This window comes from Camelina sativa, chromosome 18 (assembly GCF_000633955.1).
Source record: "Camelina sativa cultivar DH55 chromosome 18, Cs, whole genome shotgun sequence".
NCBI lineage: Eukaryota > Viridiplantae > Streptophyta > Magnoliopsida > Brassicales > Brassicaceae > Camelina > Camelina sativa.
The window spans coordinates 9,914,238-9,931,868 of NC_025702.1; the positions used below are offsets into that span (position 1 = coordinate 9,914,238).

Consider the following 17,631-nt stretch of genomic DNA (forward strand, 5'->3'; position numbering starts at 1 on the left):
TAAAAGCTAATGTTGTGAATATGCCTACTGAGTCTAGTGATGGCTTTAAGCTGACGGAAATGAGCCTAACGAAAGCACTCGAGTCTGTCAAGAAGCCGTGGGTTTGTATATCTGGACCAACAGTTAGCCCTACAGGCTTGGTGTACAGCAATGAGGAAATGGATATATTATTGGCTACTTGTGCTAAGTTTGGAGCAAAGGTCATCATTGATACTTCATTCTCCGGATTAGAATACAGTGCAACTAGCTGGGATTTGAAGAATGCTCTGTCGAAATTGGATTCATCCTTGTCAGTTTCGCTTCTTGGATGTCTCTCTTTGAATTTACTCAGTGGAGCTCTGAAACTCGGGTTTCTAGTTTTGGATCAGTCTGTCATTGATGCCTTCCATACCCTCCCAGGCCTGAGTAAACCGCACAGCACTGTGAAATATGCTGCTAAGAAGATGTTGGCTCTGAAAGAAGAGAAGGCGGGTGACTTTTTGGATGCCGTTTCTGAAACCATTAAAACGTTGGAGGGCAGATCCAAACGCTTAAAAGAGGTACTCATTCCTGCCTTCAGAAACTTTCTTTTGCAAAAAAAATCTCTCACATGGTTAAGGCTATGATTTCATATGGAAAAAATACACAATAAAACGTAAAAGCAAACAAACAAAAGGTTAAAGTAGTTGTAGATGAATTTGTTCATTTTCATGTTTTTGTTAACAATGCAGCAGAGTAAGTAAATGTTGATTTTATAACCACATGGTGTTAGGCTGTTAATCTTCTTTTTGTGAAATATTGGAAACAGGTATTAGAGAACTCTGGTTGGGAGGTTATCCAACCCTCAGCGGGAATCTCAATGGTGGCAAAGCCGAAAGCATATCTCAACAAAACAGTAAAGGTGAAAGCAGGAGATGGACAGGAAGTCAAGCTTACGGATTCAAATATGAGGGACGTGTTCCTCAGTCATACTGGTGTTTGCTTGAACAGCGGTTCCTGGACCGGAATTCCTGGTTACTGCCGCTTTTCATTTGCATTGGAGGATAGTGAGTTTGACAAGGCTATTGAATCAATAGCTCAGTTTAAAAGCGTGCTTGCTAATTGAAACGTGCTTCTTTCATTTACGCTGCCATCTTCTTGAACTTGAACTTGAACTAAGGGGTCATTGTGCATTGCTGGTTCTTGGACTTGCTCGTCGCTATACTTCTGCATTCCTTTGTTCTGTTGTTTCTAATAATTCGCGTGCCCGTTTCTTGGTCAGCCTCATATCGGGTTTCTCTTTTCAGAGCGTGATCTGTTCATGCTAATAAAGGACTTACAAGTGACTCTGTTCACAAACGGTTATAGCAAAGACTTTGTTTGTTGTGTATTTTAATGTGAATAAGTCTCTTTGTTTCTGAAGTTTCTCGTTTATATCTAATCTTGGGCTGTCTCTACAATGTTCGAGTTTCGACTACAGTATGCGTCTGATCTGAAATTTGGAGAAAATATGTAACACCTTGAATATATCTTTTAAGGTCGATTATTTTTACAGTTCAGAACGTAATCATTAATAAGATGTCAAAAAACTTGTTTATACAAGTACCTGGAAAGAACTTAGTTATATAGGTTCTCTAAGGATTTCAAAATGGATACAAAGTTGGGTTTTGATTGCACCTCCACCAATGTGAACCGCAAGTCTTCTATGTTTATAAAATTCGTGTAACAAACTGACAATTATGGTGTGAAGTGGTACACAAAGAAGATTCAACTGTTAAATTACACCAGTGGCATTCCCACAATTTACAAGTGCTACATATCATTCTATTTTTTTACAGCATGGTTAATAAAAACGTGTACCAACCAAAACCTGTTTTTTCTTCATGAAACCAAGACAACAAAATTTAGAGTGTGCAGTGAAATTACTATAAAAGCCGATTAACCAGGCATTGTTTTACTCCCCCTCCTTCACATGACATAACCTAGCCCGCCCAGGATTAAGCAGAGATTCTGACATTCTCCAACCCTGACAATATGGACGATCCAGCTCTTTCAATAATTGCATACTCGAAAAAACATAGAAGTATACAACAGATTTCTACCAAGTTACCTGCTCTGCAGCCCTGCTTTTGAAGATGCCATATGATGTAGAAACCATTTCACACGACTCAGCAATCCGAGACTCAAGCTCATACTCCATAGGAGCAAAAGCAGGATCTGATTGCTCCACCGATTTTGGGATACCATCTTTTGATTGATTCATGAAATGAAGAAGCACATGTGCCTGTGATATTATCATGCAACCAAATGAGAAAATTTAGGCCTTAATTACATCTTCTCCACAGATTGAAGATATAATAGATGGAAAAATTATCCCACATGAAATGCTGCTTTGAGAATGTCATCTGAGTTGGCCTGATGTTTGAGCAGTGCATACACTTTACCCTTGGTAGGGCTGTATGTTACCATGTATCTTTCTTTCTGCCATAAGAAGAGAGAATTAAGTCAAATATGGAACCAAAAAGGTTTCAGCTTGATATATGACATAAAGGACAAAACGCATACATCGAAAAATGGCTTTACTGCCAGATATGTGCTGGGGTCTTGGAATGCATCCTTAAATCGGGCTCCTGCCAAATGGTATGAAAATCCATATTAGTAATGTTAACAAAACAAGAATATAAGTTCTTAGGAACAGATAACAACACATACCAATCATCACGGGCCGATCATCCACCCATGGAAAAGTGAATATCTTTTCTTGGATATTACCTTCCTGCAGTGAGGGAACCCGCCCTGCAGATAGATAGAAAGTTCAATCTGTGAAGTTTGAATGTGTCTAACCTCAAAAAGGTTGGCCAAAAAAATACTGGGGAGTGGGAAAATTGGAGCTATAGGAGTACTCATTTGCATACTACCAAAAGCATCATACTTACCAGTCTTGAGAAAGGAATCCACTGCTACTGTAAATCTCGCACGGTTTAGTGTATGCAATACTACAGATCTAACCTGAAAGGGAACCAGCGACGTCTTTGTAAACAAAAAATCCAGAAATCCTGAAGAGGAGTAAAAGAGATATACTTGAAACAAAGATAGATTATACCTCTTGGTATGAGCTCATGAGATAGCCACATGATAGAAGACCAAAGGTTGTGACCAAAGAAGGGTTTCTTTTGGATATCAGGATGCTAAACCCAGTCCCCATCTTCTCGTAGAAAAAAATCATAACAAATGAAAAAAATTTTAGAGCTCAAAAAGATACAGTAAGCACTTAATAACATCAAAAAGATACAGTAAGCACTTAATAAGATCAAACATAATCTATTGTGAGAGCCACTAGTGACAAGTAGCAATATCGCTTCTAAAAGTCCATGTTTCATTCAGCTTGATAGATTAAACCAACAAAACACCCAAGTGATAATGAGAAAAAGGTCATACCAGATCAGCAATATTACCAACACACTCTCCCTTAGCAGTGACATCTCCTATGTTTTCTCCTTTAGCAAAGGCTTTATAGATCGGTGTACGAGTAGATGTTGATGTTACAGCTGCAACATTCTGTGATAAAACAATGCAAGATACAAACTGATAGTTAACACCACCAAAAATATTGAAAACTAATACTAGCAATTATGAGTAACTAAAGATGATGACACTACCTTAACAACATTAGCAGCACAAGCCAGTGGAAGAAAAAGATGTGGAACTGCAGCGGTCGCTAACTCTACACCAGCACCAAGCTCCATCAAAAGATCACCGGCAAACCGTAACTGCAAGCCAAAGTGAGTTAGAAGGTGAGATAGTCAACCAGAACACCCGTTTAAGTCATCAAACCAAATAACTACCTGTTTCAAATCATAATCAAATTTCTTTCCCTGCCGCGCAAAAAGCATTTTTCCAACACGCCCAGCACCATCCTACAAAAATTTATATAACATTCAACAATGATTGAGTAAGTCATCACATAAAAGGATTAATATACTACTGCAACACATTAAATATAATGCAATTGAACAAACCACATGCATGAACGAGAAAAAGCAAACCTTGAGAATCCAATTGATGGCAACAGCAGCAGAAGCAGAACTGTTTCTCGAAGCTCCAACAGAATTAAGAAGAGTTTGAGTAGTAAACACACCCATAGCTCCACCAAAGAAATGCTACAACATCATCATCATCACACAGTCAAAAAAGATCAATCAATAACACAGAATTCTAAACAAAACAAACAAACAAACAAAAAAACTCAAAAGAAGAATCATACTTTCAAAGCTCTCCAAGTCATATACGGAACATAAGACTCATTAACACTCCCGGGAAAGCCTTCAGGTACAACATAAGATCTAAGAAACGAACCCACTTCCTGCAAAATACCAATTTGAACACATTTCACTTAATTGATCAAATTTCAAAGAGCATCAACCAACCAAAAGGAATAGGTTTTAAATCCATGGAACCTGGCATACATCAAAAGGAGTCTGAGGAGAGTGCAAGCTAATAGAACGAACTGAGTTCTTCTTGAATCCGCCAGAAGAACCATCGGTCTCGGCGACATACTTAAACCGACGGCCGTCGATTTCTTCGCAGCAGATCAATCTGAGAGTGGAATGAAGAAATTGAGAATCGGGAGAGGGAGGAGAGAGAAGAGGGAGGTCATCATCGGGAGGGGAAGCGAGAGAGGCGCTGATGCGGAGAGTTTCGCGAGAAAGGAGACGGACGGAGGAGGAGGAGGAGGTAATGGTGTCAGGTTGAGGAGAATGATGTTTGAGCTTGACGCTTGGCATTGTTGTTGAGAATCTAATTGAAGGATCCGAAGAAGAAGAAGAAGAAGAAGAAGATGAAGGGATTTTGAATGGAGTCTCTGTTTCTCTCTACGGCGGAGGAAACGAGACCAGTTGTTGTGTTGTGTTCTTCCACTTGTTGTTTCACAATCAAATTAATCTCACCTGCATCCTTTTTTTTCTTTTAATATATTTATCCACTTTTTTATATATTTAAATAATATAATTAAACTATATAAAAAAAAAAAACAAAAAAAAACGAAACTGCAAACAAGATTCCTAAATTATTTACACTTACTTCGCTACTCACTGAAAAAAGGAAATACATATAGGGACTAATCGTAATGATTATAACATAACCCTAATCATCATCCATACTAACTTGATCACAATAGCTATAATTAGTACTAATCACAATAATTAAAACAAAAAACCCTAATAATCCCTAATGTGTATATAACCACTTTTTTCTCAGTTTGCAGCAAACAAATTCCTTATTTCTTTATTCCTAACAACGGAGAACTTTTTTTTGAGATTTTTTTTTTTGTTAACGAAGACGTTCTTCTTCCGATAAAATTGTTGTTGTTCTCTGTCGGGGGATTTTTTCAATCATGTATGTAAGAATGGTTACGGAAACAAAACTGAGGATATACCTTGGCTCTGAAGTCAATCATCAATCGAGGAAGAAGCGTAAAGCTGAAGAGCAGCGTGATGATGATCAGGAAAATACGAAGAAGAAGCAAAAGCTGGATCTGGATGGCGAGTCGTCGTCGTCCTTGTATGATCTGTGTCTAAAGGTACTAACATCGATGAGAGACGAATGGTTTGGTTCGCGTTTCGAGGAGCTCGTCATTGAAAGCCCTAATTACTTCTCTGTTATATCGAAGCCAATGGACTTCGTCACGATCAAGTCAAAACTCGCCAAGAATCTCTACGTCAATGTTGCTGAAGAGTTTCCCAAAGATGTTCGACTAGTCTACGAGAATGCGATTCGTTATTATCCTCCTCAGAATCCGATTCACAAGAACGCTAAGAAGCTTATTAGGGTTTTCGAGGTCAGATGGGAACCGGTGATTAAGAAGAAAGCTTGTGAGAGCTTTTACTTGGGCCAAAAGGTTTCATCTCTTTCGAAAGAGGATAAGCCTGAGACTGAGAGCAAATTCGATCCCAAGGCTCTTCGTGCGGCAGCAATCAGGATTCGATTTGCAGATACTATCGCGAAAGCCAGATATAGAAAGGAGCTCATTGACGAGAGTGGTGGCAGTAACAACAAGGCTGATGTGATGCTGGGAATGCAGAAAGCAAAGCAACTTTTAGAAACAAGGCAACGTGAAGAGAAAGCTAGAATTGAAAGTGAGACTAGAGCCGCCAGGTTGAAAGTGCTGTGCAGGGAACGGCTTGCACTAGAGGAGTTGGCAGAAGAAGCCAAATTCAATGTTGTAAACAACTTGGAAACTGAGAAGGATATGGTCAAACTCTGTGGTGGATCCTATGATCTGGCAAGAGAACTCGGAGCCTTGAAGAGCTTGGTCTGTTTTTAAGATTTGAGGATTATTGGCCGGAACTTGTAGAAGATAAGGAGGAAGGAGAGATCTAGCTAGTAGAGAGAGACTCCAGTCTCGTGTAATTACTTATTGGCTTGATTTTATTGTAACAGTGTTTTATTTTGCTTTCGTTGGTTTAACTACGTAAAACTTGTATGACATGACAGGAATATATTAGACAACTTTTTACATCAATAAACGATATATGCTTCAGTTCCTTCTAGTCCTGGGCGTTCGGGTATTCGGTTCGGGTTCGGGTATATCCATTCGGGTATCGGGTATTTTGGATAGTGAAATTATTATCCACAAGAGAACCGAATCTAATCGGATCGGTTCCGGTTCGGTACTCATTCGGTTCGGGTTGATTTGGATAGTTGATATAAGAACCGAACAAGAACCGAAAATTTCGGTTATTAATGGGTTCGATTCTTAAATATCCGAACCTACTAAATTATACCAAAAATTATCCGAAACTACAAGTACAATAGTTCAAAAGTTACAATCATTCAAAATAATCCAGACAATAAGAACATGTTACCAGATATCAAGTTTCAAAAAGTAGAAATAGTTAAAGGAGATTAAAGAAGAATAGGGTTTGAATTTGAAATTTGAAGAGTATTAGAATCAAGCTGGTAGTTCTTCCATCAAGCTGGTACATCCATACATGAGTGATTGTCGTGACTTTGTTTAGTTGTCTTGTCCTTCACTTAAAAACTGAAACTCTACACAATGAAAAACAATATAATCATTGAGCTTTTAAACAATTGACAACAAGACAGAAAATTGATCAACTTAAAAACTGGATGTATTACCTTTCTCAAGTAGATCTTGATCTTCAATATCAGCAACCATTTGTGCAAAGTTTTCTACTCCCTTTTCACCTATGTGATGGTCAGCCTTCATCCATTGTTCAGTGCACATCAAGACCTCAATCATGTAATGAGTTAAACAGCTCCTTTGTGGGACAAGAATCTGACCACTTGTGCTAAAAGCAGACTCGGAAGCAACTGAAGAAACTTGCATAGCTAGAATATCTTTAGCAAGTTCTGATAAAACTGGAAACCTTGTTGAATTGAACCTCCACCATGACAAGACATCATACTCGGTTCCCAGTAAATTGCTCTTTGGATTCTCAACGCTTTCCTTTAAGTACATATCAAGTTCAGTCTTTGTTTCATCAAATCCTTCTTCATTAACCAGCTTGTTGTAAACAGAAGACATCTCCTTAGTCCCGACTCTGACTTCAACATCCACAACAGGACAAGTATTTCCACGTCCTGCATTTCCAGAAGTTGTCCTACCTTGAGAGGTTGATGATGAGAAACTTGGTGGTTTAGAACGATTTTTACTATACTCCTCAAACAACTTAACCATAACATCAAATACTGACTCACCAAGCCACTTAGACTGCAACGACCCTTTACCATATAGGGTTTCAAAACACAGATTAGCAAACTTCATCTTATTCCTAGGATCAAAGACACTAGCAATTATCAAAAGCATATTGATATTATCTAAGCCATCCCAGTACTTATCAAATTTCCCTCTCATTGCTTCAGCTTTAACACTTAAATCCAGATCAGAACTATTACTCACTGCAGTTAGATGCCTATCAATATCACAAATCTCACTATAGACTTTATGAGAGCAAACAGTGGTAGATGCTGAAACAATTAATGTAGATTTGTAGAAGACAGTGAGAATATCTATCAATCCATCCACCTTATCCCAATCACCTTTCAGTGGAGGTCCAACCCTCATTTGACCATTATCCATTTCTAGAAAATGATCACCGTAAAGCTTGTCTTCTACTTCCATCTTGTCAAACCCATGCCTAAATTTAAGAGCTCTAGTCAACATGAGAAATGTGGAGTTCCACCTAGTTTTGACATCTAAATTATCAAACTACCCCTAGTAATTCTCCCTGAATCTAGCTTATGCTCAAATGATTCAAGTCTGTTACCTGAAGCTCTCACATATACCACAACATTACGAACTGCAGCTACACTCTTACTCATTTCATGGAAGCCATCTTTGACAATGAGGTTCAATATATGGGCACAGCAGCGGACATGCATCATATCACTAGATAAAACCAATGCATCAGGACCTATTTCTTGGAATTTCTCCACAAATATCTTAAGAGCATTTGTATTGGCTGTAGCATTATCAACAGTAATTGTGAAGACCCGCTCTATCCCCCATTCTGCCAAACAATCTAGAAGAACTTCAGCTATGGTTACTCCTTTATGATCCAAGACATGCTTAAACCCGATGATCAACTTTCTCAACCTCCAACAAGAATCAACAAAATGACAAGTAATTACCATGTAGCTTGCTCTTGTGCTTTGTGCGACCCAAATATCAGTAGTGAGAGAGACTCTTTGCTTTTGAGCTACAAGCATTTTCTTCAAGGCAGCTTTTTGGCTCACATACATTTGAACAATATCTCGGGTGGCTGTCCTTCTGGAATGTGGCTGGTAAAGTTGAACTCGTCTGCAGAAGTGTCTCCATGCTATGCTTTCAATGAAGGCAAGAGGTAGCTCACCTAACACCAACATCTCATTACATGCCTCTCTAAAAACCGCTTCTGATACTCTACCCACTTGCATGTTCCCAGCAGTTACTCCACTACCGTTGTTCAAATTTTGCTGAGTCGATCTCTGCTGCCAAGCGATGTATGGCTTACATGTTTTAAGATGTTTTGCCAAATTTGAAGTTCCCGAAGTGGTCACACACTTCAACCCTAGAGCACAGTAGTTGCACTTGCATCTGTTTCTATCATTCGGCAGCCTTGTGAAATGAGCCCACACTGGAGACCTTGTCTTCATTTCTACTTGGGAAGTAGACCCAGTAGCTCTTGTTTTGGCTTTCCTTCTGGAACCGGTTTCACCATCTCCAATATCTGTATCATCCTCCTCACCTTCACCCATAACTTCATCTTCTTCTCCATCCCCAAAGTTTTCTTGGCAGGACGAAATAGTCATCTACATAATAAAAAAATGAAAGCAACAAAAATAGTCACTACATGAATCAGATGCAGAAAGTAAAGATTTATTTCAACAAAAAACAAATCAACAAATCACCTTATTGATGCACTACACAACAAAAGTATAGTTTTATTTCAACAAATCACCTTATTGATGTACTACACAATCGAATAACATAAATAGTTATCTACAGTTCTACTTCTACACAATCAAATTCGAATATATGGATATATATAAATTTAAAACAATCACCTTATTGAATCTATGAAAATCTACAAACAAATACAACATTGAATGACAGCTTACCTTGAGTAACTGACGAAACAAAGAGAGAGAAGATTGGAAAAGTGAAAACTTAAGCCAACAAAACCAAATGTTTGACTTCGTTCTTGTGGTTGTCGGAGGCGGAGAGAATGAGAAAAGAGGTAAGGAGGCTCGACACAAATTAGGTTTAGGCATAAATAATTAGATTGTGTATATATATGGTGGGCTTAATATAAAGTAAAATCACAATGGGCTTGCTTATTGTTGGACTTGTACATATGTAAATAATAATATTAGTGGGCTATATAATATATAATGTGATCATGTTTCGGGTAACCGAATAGATATCGGTTAATAACCAAACCGAACCGATATCCATGGATATTTAAAAACTTATCCATTCGGTTATTACCCTATATCCGAACCCAAACCGAAACCGAAATTTTCGGTTCGGTTCGGTTCGGTCCATTCGGTTCCGGTTATGTGCCCAGGACTAGTTCCTTCAATATAAGTTCCCTATTGTTTCGATTGTAACGATTTTATTTGTTTCATATATATTGAGTTTGAGTAGAAATTGGTACTACGTATTATTAAATGCCCCTTTTCCCCTATCAGATCCAACACCAAAAGAGAATGAGGTTGTAGCATAGGGAAGAAAGATCAACACTCTCTTCAATTCTTAACCCAACGAATGCATCCATAGAGAGAGACGACCAATAAAAGAAAACAATCATATCATCTCAAACACATTTACACACATCCAAAATCATATCATCAACAATTGGAGACTCTACAAAAGAAAAAGGCTTATGGAAGCAAAGCTGATACGAGAAGATCAAAAGTTATTAAACACCCACCTCTTTACAAATGTAAGATGGGTTTGGTTCAGTAGCTGCCATGAGATCTCGCTGATGAAACAGACTGAGCTGACACTGACGCAGTCGGACTGTTGACTTCTCCATTGTTGCCTTTTGTCTTACCACTCAATCTTTCCATGGCATCCACACATATATCGTTGAACCAATCGTCTTCTGGTAGCTCACTGCTCGTCATATACAAACACATTTAATCAGTTATGCTTCCCAAAAAGGCTAAAAACATTGCAAGATACCCCCGATACCGACATACCTATATGGATCCATCCCTGTTGCTGTGAAAGCTGCTAAGGCTTTAGATATTATCTCATTAGTACCCCTATGCAAATTCCTCGAGAGGTAGCGACCTTGGGATGCAAAGCATACGACAAACTTCATGTCCAAATATAGCTGTAACAGATGCAGGTCGTCAGCAAAAGTACATAACAATTTCAATGCTCGCAGAATATACTACTTACGTTACGTAGAAGCAAGAATGAGATTACAAACCTGCCGTAGGCCAAGAGGTCCCAAAGGCCTAGGACCTTCCTCAATGTCATCCCAAAAGCTCTGGTCTCCAGAAAGCCATAAGATCACCGTCTCTGTTAAACGCATCAACAAAGATGTGGCAAATCTCTCTCTTCCTACAAACATATCTGCTGCTAGACTTGCCATCCTGTTAAGTTTGGCAAAAAGTTCCTGTTTTACAGCGATGCAACACCCAAAGTATAAGAATATTAAGCTAAAAACGACACAAGAAAAAAAATCATTTTCTTGAAGCGATCAGATACACCAAGACAAAACATGGATTCAACTCGACAACACTGCTGAATCTGCCAATAAGAGTTCGCAAGTGACTACAAATTATAAACGCAAGCTGCACTGATGGAAATGAAACAACAAAACTACCTGGAATATCAGAGATGGAAACCAGTCCACATCCTCGCCATTTCCATCTATGTTTATGTACATGTCTGCAGAGAGATGGCTATCTCCTTCCTCAGTAAAAATGAGATCCAAGGCATGCTGGCGACAAAACGCATCTTTTAACTTGTCAACAGTACTTAGTAAACGCCTCTTCCATTCTCGTTGTTCAGGATTTCGATTTTGTCTGTCCGAAGGTCTCCTTAGGTCGTCTGTCCTGTGACCAGTCTGATCAAGAGAGAGTTTCATGGCAGCACGTGGGAGTAATTCATCCGCTAGCAATGATGCATTTGCGAGTAATGCAAGTTGATTTGCCTCGGTCTCAGCCATTTGGACAATCTTGTTACACGAACCTTCAAAATTTGCCTCTTCTTCTTCTATCGAACCAGGAAGTGCTCTTATCAGCACATCTACATATGAGTTGAACACCCGAAACAGACCTTCTAGCGCTTTACTTCCCAATTGCATACTTAGGAGAGGTCCTACATCCTCAAAGAAGTCCTGCAACAAAATACCAATATCAAAAAGGATCTACTTGAAAAATCTATCTAAAATTCATGTCAACCCATTACGGAATTGTTTGGCAATCAGAGAAGCTAAGAGAGAATTGAAAATGCATAGAGTTTACGAATATTTTTTCAATGGGAATGTAAGTGCAATTTGTCACTCCAGTGCAAGTTCTAATCAATCATCACCCATGATTTTGTCGCTGATACATAAACTCATATAATAAGCAATTTTCATGGGATACTACTGGCATATCTGAGAGTGACACAGCAGATGTCTAAAAGTGAAAATAATTCATTTTTCTAGCATGTTTGCAGTTTTGCATTTCCTAAGAACTTTATTTTCTATAAGACAACTTTAAAAAATAAATGCTTTTCGGAGAATATTGTTTGTTAAGATTGCCTACCTGGACCATGAGATTAAAGCGGTGAGCACTGGATGTAAGCTTATTCTGAAATGCTGTACTAGCATGACGACTACCAGCAGGAGGATATGTCAGCACCCAATCATCCGCAGCAGCCATAGCTGCAGTGTTTTCTTCAATTCGCTTAAGATTTGCCTCCAATGCCTGTTCCACGATAGGCTTAAAGTGCTTTAGAAGCACTGGGCAGAGGGACAAACCACGCGCTTCCAACAAGGAACAATGCCCAAGAGCTATCTGTGCACATTCTGCGGCAGCTCTTAGCCCTCCCGCTGCTGCAGAAGAAGCTAATGCATGCCTTTTAACAAGAAGGGAAAAGGCCTCTGTTTGCTTGGTAGCCCATGTCACGAGCTCAGAACTATATGCTGGCTCTTTCCCAAAGATTCCCAACGAGTCACTAGAAGCTTGAGAGATAGCTGAGAACACAAGCTGAGAAAGTGCAGCAGTGTACGCCCCTCCATATGAGGTGCTAGATGGACGAAGACTTTGCATGTTGTACTGATATCTCTGGAAATGGGCATCAAGAAGCACAGTATGGGCTCGAGGACCATCCCCAAGCCTTTTAAGAGCTGCTATTGCTGACCGAAGTTCCCCGCCTCTAGTTGAAGGTTGACAAGCAGCTTTGGCAAGTTGGTCAGCCAATTTTTGCTTGCGTTCAGAAATAGCAAACTGAAGAGATGAAAGCACAGAAAGGCCCAATTTTTGCTTTTCGTTTGCTTGAGATACCAAAATTTCTCCCTCATCAAAAGCTGCCAGAGCTTCGTCTACCCTTCTTTCAGCTAATAAAGCATCAAGGTGGTCAGGAAATTCCGCAGCCCATTTCTCTAGATCAGAGAGGTCGTTGTCCTCAAAATTCAATAAACCAGTTGCAAGAGATTCATCAGAAACTTTATCATCGTCAATCTTAACTCCATCTGCTAAGCCATGAATTAAAGTGGCCTGAGTGGAGAGAAGATTTCTGATAGATGATAGCTCCCCCTCCAGATCTGATATTTCTTTTGATGTGCTGCACAGAACCGAATTTCAATGCTCAAATTAACAAATTGCTAAGGAAAAAGAAGTCATAAGCAAAATGCACATGCACCATAACCCATACGAAATGAAATAACGTTTGCAAAGTAGAGCTCTATGATCACATCATCTTCAAAGAAAGTAACCAAGCATTAAAAAACAGTCAGGATATCATCTAACCGTATAAAGGCTGGATAATTAGCATAAACACTTCGCCGCATTTCTTCAGCAGAAGCTCTCTTCAAATCCAATAGATAAGAACATAATTGCTTTATATCCTGCAAGACAAACAGATATATGTTGTTCATCATCCCAACATAACTGAGAAACAAAAAAGGTTCCAGCTGCGTAATCAAAATGTCTTATGTAAACCAAATCACAACTACTCATTTAGTAGTAAACTAGACAAGGCCTAAATCAACTTTCTCCTCAGCTCTGTCACACCATCACAGAAAGGGACTAAACAGACGAGACACCCTTTATGCGCTACACAGTGATCAAATTGTTTGATAACTGAAACAGTAGACGAACACAGCAGATTCTGTCTTTGATAGAAGAAATATTCATTCATTTGTGTGTATCCACATAAGCTACACATACTCTATTACACTGAACATCATTTAACACTCTACAAGATTATAATAAATTAGCTACTAGACTAATCAGTATCTTCTTAAGAGTTGCAATTTTAACATGATCATAGTTCGCAAACTGCCTTCAAATTCCCAACAGATCATAAGTACATCCATGCAATACAAAAGAGTATATAACATTGATCATCATCTTCTCGAGCTATAACACAATCTGCTACCTAATATCCATTCTACTTTACCATTCCCTAAAGCTACAACCAAACGCAACAAAGCAAGAATACTGGGACACAAAATTCTCACTATTGATAACAACAAATCAACGAGAATAAAAACACGAAATGATTAAATCAAAAAGAGGAGAAGAAAACCTTCTCGTTGATAGAACATTTGGATTGCACATAAGCATCAGCATCGAACTTATCAGACTTGAACAGACTCAAGCCTTCCTCGACTCTCACACCATTTTCCTTCGTCGGTGTTGCTTTTGATCTGGCCGTCTTCGCCGCCATCGTTATTACCCTCCGCTGTCTTCTCAGAGAAGAAAACCCTAAAAATCTCACAGATCAGCAAGCAAGCCCAGTGATTCCGTAATTAAAGAACAGATCTGAGGAAGCGGCGCGTCGGAGCGAGCAGAGGATTTAATAAAAGATAGAGAGATAGTGGCGGTGGGTAGAAGAAGATGATCGAGTTGGCAACCAGAGCGATTTAGCCAACGACGGAAGCTTTTTGGCTTTTTCCGTCTGCTTAACACATTTTAGAATTTTCTCTGTGTTGATAAAAATAATAAATTAATAAACTTTGCTCTCTGACTAATTAAAAGCGACGTCGTTTTAATGTTTTATCACATTGCCGGAAAAAAATAAAAAATAGAGAGAGTAATAGTTATATGAAATCTGAGCAAAAACCCCAGTAGAGAAGTTGAATCATTCATCGAGAGACAGAGAGAGAGATGTTTTGTAGCTTATCCATTTCCAGATTTGTCTCGAGGAAGACAATAACATCATCATCATCATCATCATCATCTCTTCTCTCTCGCAATTTCAGATTCCTTCTCTCCTTCAATTCACTCCCTCACATCCCTCTTCTACGCCCTTCTTCCAACACCTTAATCCCTTCCTCATCCTTCTCTCGCCGTATTTGGGAATCTTGCAGCGGCGGTGGTAGCGGCGGAGATGATTATGACCATATAAGGAGTGACGTCAATTGCCCTCGTTGCTCTGCTCAGATGCACGTCATCTTCTCGAATCGCCCGTTGTCTCTGACAGCTAGAGAACCAGGGATCTATCAAGCTGTTAATTACTGTTCTCAATGCAGAACAGCTTTTTACTTTAGACCATTCAAGCTCTCTCCTTTGCAAGGGAGCTTTATTGAACTAGGAAAGGTTAAAGGGACTGATGATGATCATTGTGATGGTGATGATGATGATGATCAGAAATCTTTCCCTAGGAATTGGAAAATTCAAGGTCTTAGAAGCGATGCAAATGGTGAGGAGGATGAGGATGATGAGGATGGAACTAAAGAGAAGCAATCTGTGATTAAGCTTCCAACGCCTAAGGAAATTTGTCAAGGGCTTGATGAGTTTGTCATTGGCCAAGAAAAGGCTAAAAAGGTTTGTGTTCGGTTCGGGCTTCTTGTTTCTTGTTTACATATATCTTTCCTTTTCTTGATTCTTTTTTACATATCTTTCTTTTTTTGTGCAGGTGCTTTCTGTAGCTGTTTATAATCATTACAAACGAATATATCATGCTTCTCGGAAGAAAGGGTTTGTCTTCCATACTTCTTATCATTCTGATACATTATATTGGGTTACAAGAAAGCTTGATCTTTTTGGTCGTTTTTTGAATTCCAGGTCTGCTTCAGAGTCAGGTAACCTTGATATGGAGGATGATAGTATCGATCATGTGGAGTTGGATAAGAGCAATGTGTTGTTGCTTGGCCCTACTGGTTCAGGTGCAAATTGTTGCTTCCCATAATGTTTATAAAAGAGTATTTAGAGCTATAGTGTAGTATGATAATGATTTTGGTCTTTATGCGTCTTGCTTGGTTATAAGAACAGGAAAGACCTTACTGGCAAAAACTTTAGCGCGTATTGTCAATGTGCCCTTCGCAATTGCTGATGCGACTTCACTAACTCAGGCAAGTTATATCACTGATCCCTTTTTAAGATTTGGATAATCGAAGATGATAACTATTTAGTTACCAATATGTTATACATCAGGGAAGCCTTATCCCTCATTTGAAAAAATGTTTTGAATGATGAAGTGATATTTTCTTGGCTTTTTAGAGGAATCCTCACACAAGTATTTCTCTTAGCATAACTAAACTACTCATCTTGTCCAGGCAGGTTATGTTGGTGAAGATGTGGAATCAATATTGTACAAACTATATGTGGTATGGTTTGCTATCACTTTATATTATGTCTCTCAAAGCTTTATATCTTCTTTTGGAATATAATGATCTTAACAACTGCTTATTAGCAACCTCTTTTCTTGTTATTATAGGAAGCTGGGTGCAATGTAGAAGAAGCTCAGAGGGGAATTGTGTACATTGATGAAGTTGATAAGATGACTATGAAGGTCTGAGTTTTCTTCACTCTTTACTTTTGATTCTGAATTGGTTGATACTCAATACTTACCAACTTATTTTTTTCTGTCAGTCTCATAGCTCAAATGGTGGTAGAGATGTCTCTGGAGAAGGTGTCCAACAGTCATTGCTAAAATTGCTGGAAGGAACTGTAAGCTTTTCCTACTTCAAATCTTTTATTTTTTCCAAACTGATATAGATATAAATTGTTGACAGACACAATTAGGAATACTCTGTGCCTTGATAATATTATCTAATCTGAGTAAACAATATATTGAGCGAATCACATCATAACATTTGTTCAAAAACTAAATTTGCAGGTAGTCAGTGTCCCGATTCCCGAGAAAGGATTACGGAGAGATCCTCGAGGAGATAGCATTCAGGTAAATGCGAGAAAAGTCTCCTGCTTCAAGCTTTCTTTTGTGCATTTGACAATGCACTTTTGTGCCACAGTCGGGCAAAATACTCCGGTTCTTGAAAAAGCTGAACCTTTTGGTGGGAAATTAAATATGCAGATGGATACAAAAGACATCCTTTTTATTTGTGGTGGAGCATTTATTGATCTGGAGAAAACTGTTTCTGAAAGGTAATATTTCTCTTGTTTATAAATTCAGCTAAGTTTTCAGTGTTATATTTGTTGCTTTGTACAATAGGGCTTGAATGCCATATATTTATCTCTTGACCAGGCAGCATGATGCCTCTATTGGTTTTGGTGCTTCCGTTCGTACAAATATGAATACTTCTGGGTTCAGTAGTGCTGCAGTAACATCCTCCTTGTTGGAATCTGTAAGAAATTCATTCTTATATGGCTCATCTGATTGTATGCTACTCTTTCATGTATATATGATTGTCAAATTGACATAACTTGTTCATTTTCTGATAAAAGAGCATGTATAAGTATTGTTAATTTGGTTGTAGTTACAAAGTGAAGATCTTGTTGCTTATGGTCTCATTCCTGAGTTCGTTGGAAGGTTACCCATCTTAGTGAGCTTATCTGCATTAAATGAAGATCAGCTTGTACAGGTAACTTTTCTGCTTGTTTTGCTAGTCGTTACTGTACTTACGGAATGGTTTTCAAACATCGCTTCTCATATAATTTTCCACAGGGTGCAAATAAGGAAAAGATATAAAGTTTTGTATAGAACTCTCTTATTATTGTATATTTTTGTCCCACTCCAGTAAGTGGGTGATGTATGAGATT

The 17,631-nt window shown here is 38.7% G+C and overlaps 4 protein-coding genes across 8 annotated transcripts in view; 2 read left to right on the top strand and 2 right to left on the bottom strand.

Moving 5' to 3' along the window:
* The window catches only part of LOC104760968 (methionine S-methyltransferase), a 7,847-nt gene extending 6,448 nt beyond the window's left edge, over positions 1–1,399 (top strand). Inside the window, exons 12-13 of one of the 2 annotated variants that reach the window (XM_010483974.2) lie at positions 201–539; positions 788–1,399. In XM_010483974.2, coding sequence (XP_010482276.1) covers positions 201–539; positions 788–1,084 — 636 coding nt within the window. In that variant the 3' untranslated portion in view covers positions 1,085–1,399. Of the gene's footprint in view, positions 1–11; positions 540–787 lie in introns of both variants that reach the window. The other variant, XM_019240367.1, reaches the window with a different exon arrangement.
* Positions 1,676–4,899, bottom strand: LOC104760970 (protein root UVB sensitive 6). 2 transcript variants are annotated; one of them, XM_010483976.2, is made up of 13 exons: positions 4,425–4,899; positions 4,223–4,321; positions 4,005–4,118; positions 3,804–3,875; positions 3,618–3,728; positions 3,397–3,516; positions 3,062–3,163; positions 2,895–2,967; positions 2,671–2,754; positions 2,524–2,588; positions 2,338–2,439; positions 2,069–2,242; positions 1,676–1,984 (listed from the first exon to the last, which is right to left on the bottom strand). In XM_010483976.2, the coding sequence occupies exons 1-13, from the start codon at positions 4,740–4,742 to the stop codon at positions 1,913–1,915; spliced, it is 1,506 nt and encodes a 501-aa protein (XP_010482278.1). In that variant the 5' UTR covers positions 4,743–4,899; the 3' UTR covers positions 1,676–1,912. The 2 variants fall into 2 exon arrangements, with proteins under 2 accessions (XP_010482278.1, XP_010482277.1); XM_010483975.2 differs by having other exon boundaries at positions 4,416–4,899.
* Positions 10,192–14,602, bottom strand: LOC104760971 (exocyst complex component EXO84B). The gene is made up of 7 exons (XM_010483978.2): positions 14,216–14,602; positions 13,435–13,532; positions 12,229–13,249; positions 11,301–11,816; positions 10,902–11,090; positions 10,666–10,802; positions 10,192–10,579 (listed from the first exon to the last, which is right to left on the bottom strand). The coding sequence occupies exons 1-7, from the start codon at positions 14,354–14,356 to the stop codon at positions 10,423–10,425; spliced, it is 2,259 nt and encodes a 752-aa protein (XP_010482280.1). The 5' UTR covers positions 14,357–14,602; the 3' UTR covers positions 10,192–10,422.
* The window catches only part of LOC104760972 (CLP protease regulatory subunit CLPX2, mitochondrial-like), a 5,025-nt gene continuing 2,119 nt past the window's right edge, over positions 14,726–17,631 (top strand). The window contains exons 1-12 of one of the 3 annotated variants that reach the window (XM_010483979.2): positions 14,726–15,456; positions 15,548–15,609; positions 15,697–15,797; positions 15,904–15,983; positions 16,188–16,238; positions 16,349–16,423; positions 16,504–16,581; positions 16,751–16,813; positions 16,946–17,016; positions 17,117–17,216; positions 17,349–17,453; positions 17,537–17,575. In XM_010483979.2, the coding sequence (XP_010482281.1) occupies positions 14,797–15,456; positions 15,548–15,609; positions 15,697–15,797; positions 15,904–15,983; positions 16,188–16,238; positions 16,349–16,423; positions 16,504–16,581; positions 16,751–16,813; positions 16,946–17,016; positions 17,117–17,216; positions 17,349–17,453; positions 17,537–17,560 (1,470 nt within the window). In that variant the 5' untranslated portion in view covers positions 14,726–14,796 and the 3' untranslated portion in view covers positions 17,561–17,575. Of the gene's footprint in view, positions 15,457–15,547; positions 15,610–15,696; positions 15,798–15,903; positions 15,984–16,187; positions 16,239–16,348; positions 16,424–16,503; positions 16,582–16,750; positions 16,814–16,945; positions 17,017–17,116; positions 17,217–17,348; positions 17,454–17,536; positions 17,576–17,631 lie in introns of those variants that run through there. The other 2 variants (XM_010483980.2, XM_019240565.1) reach the window with 2 other exon arrangements.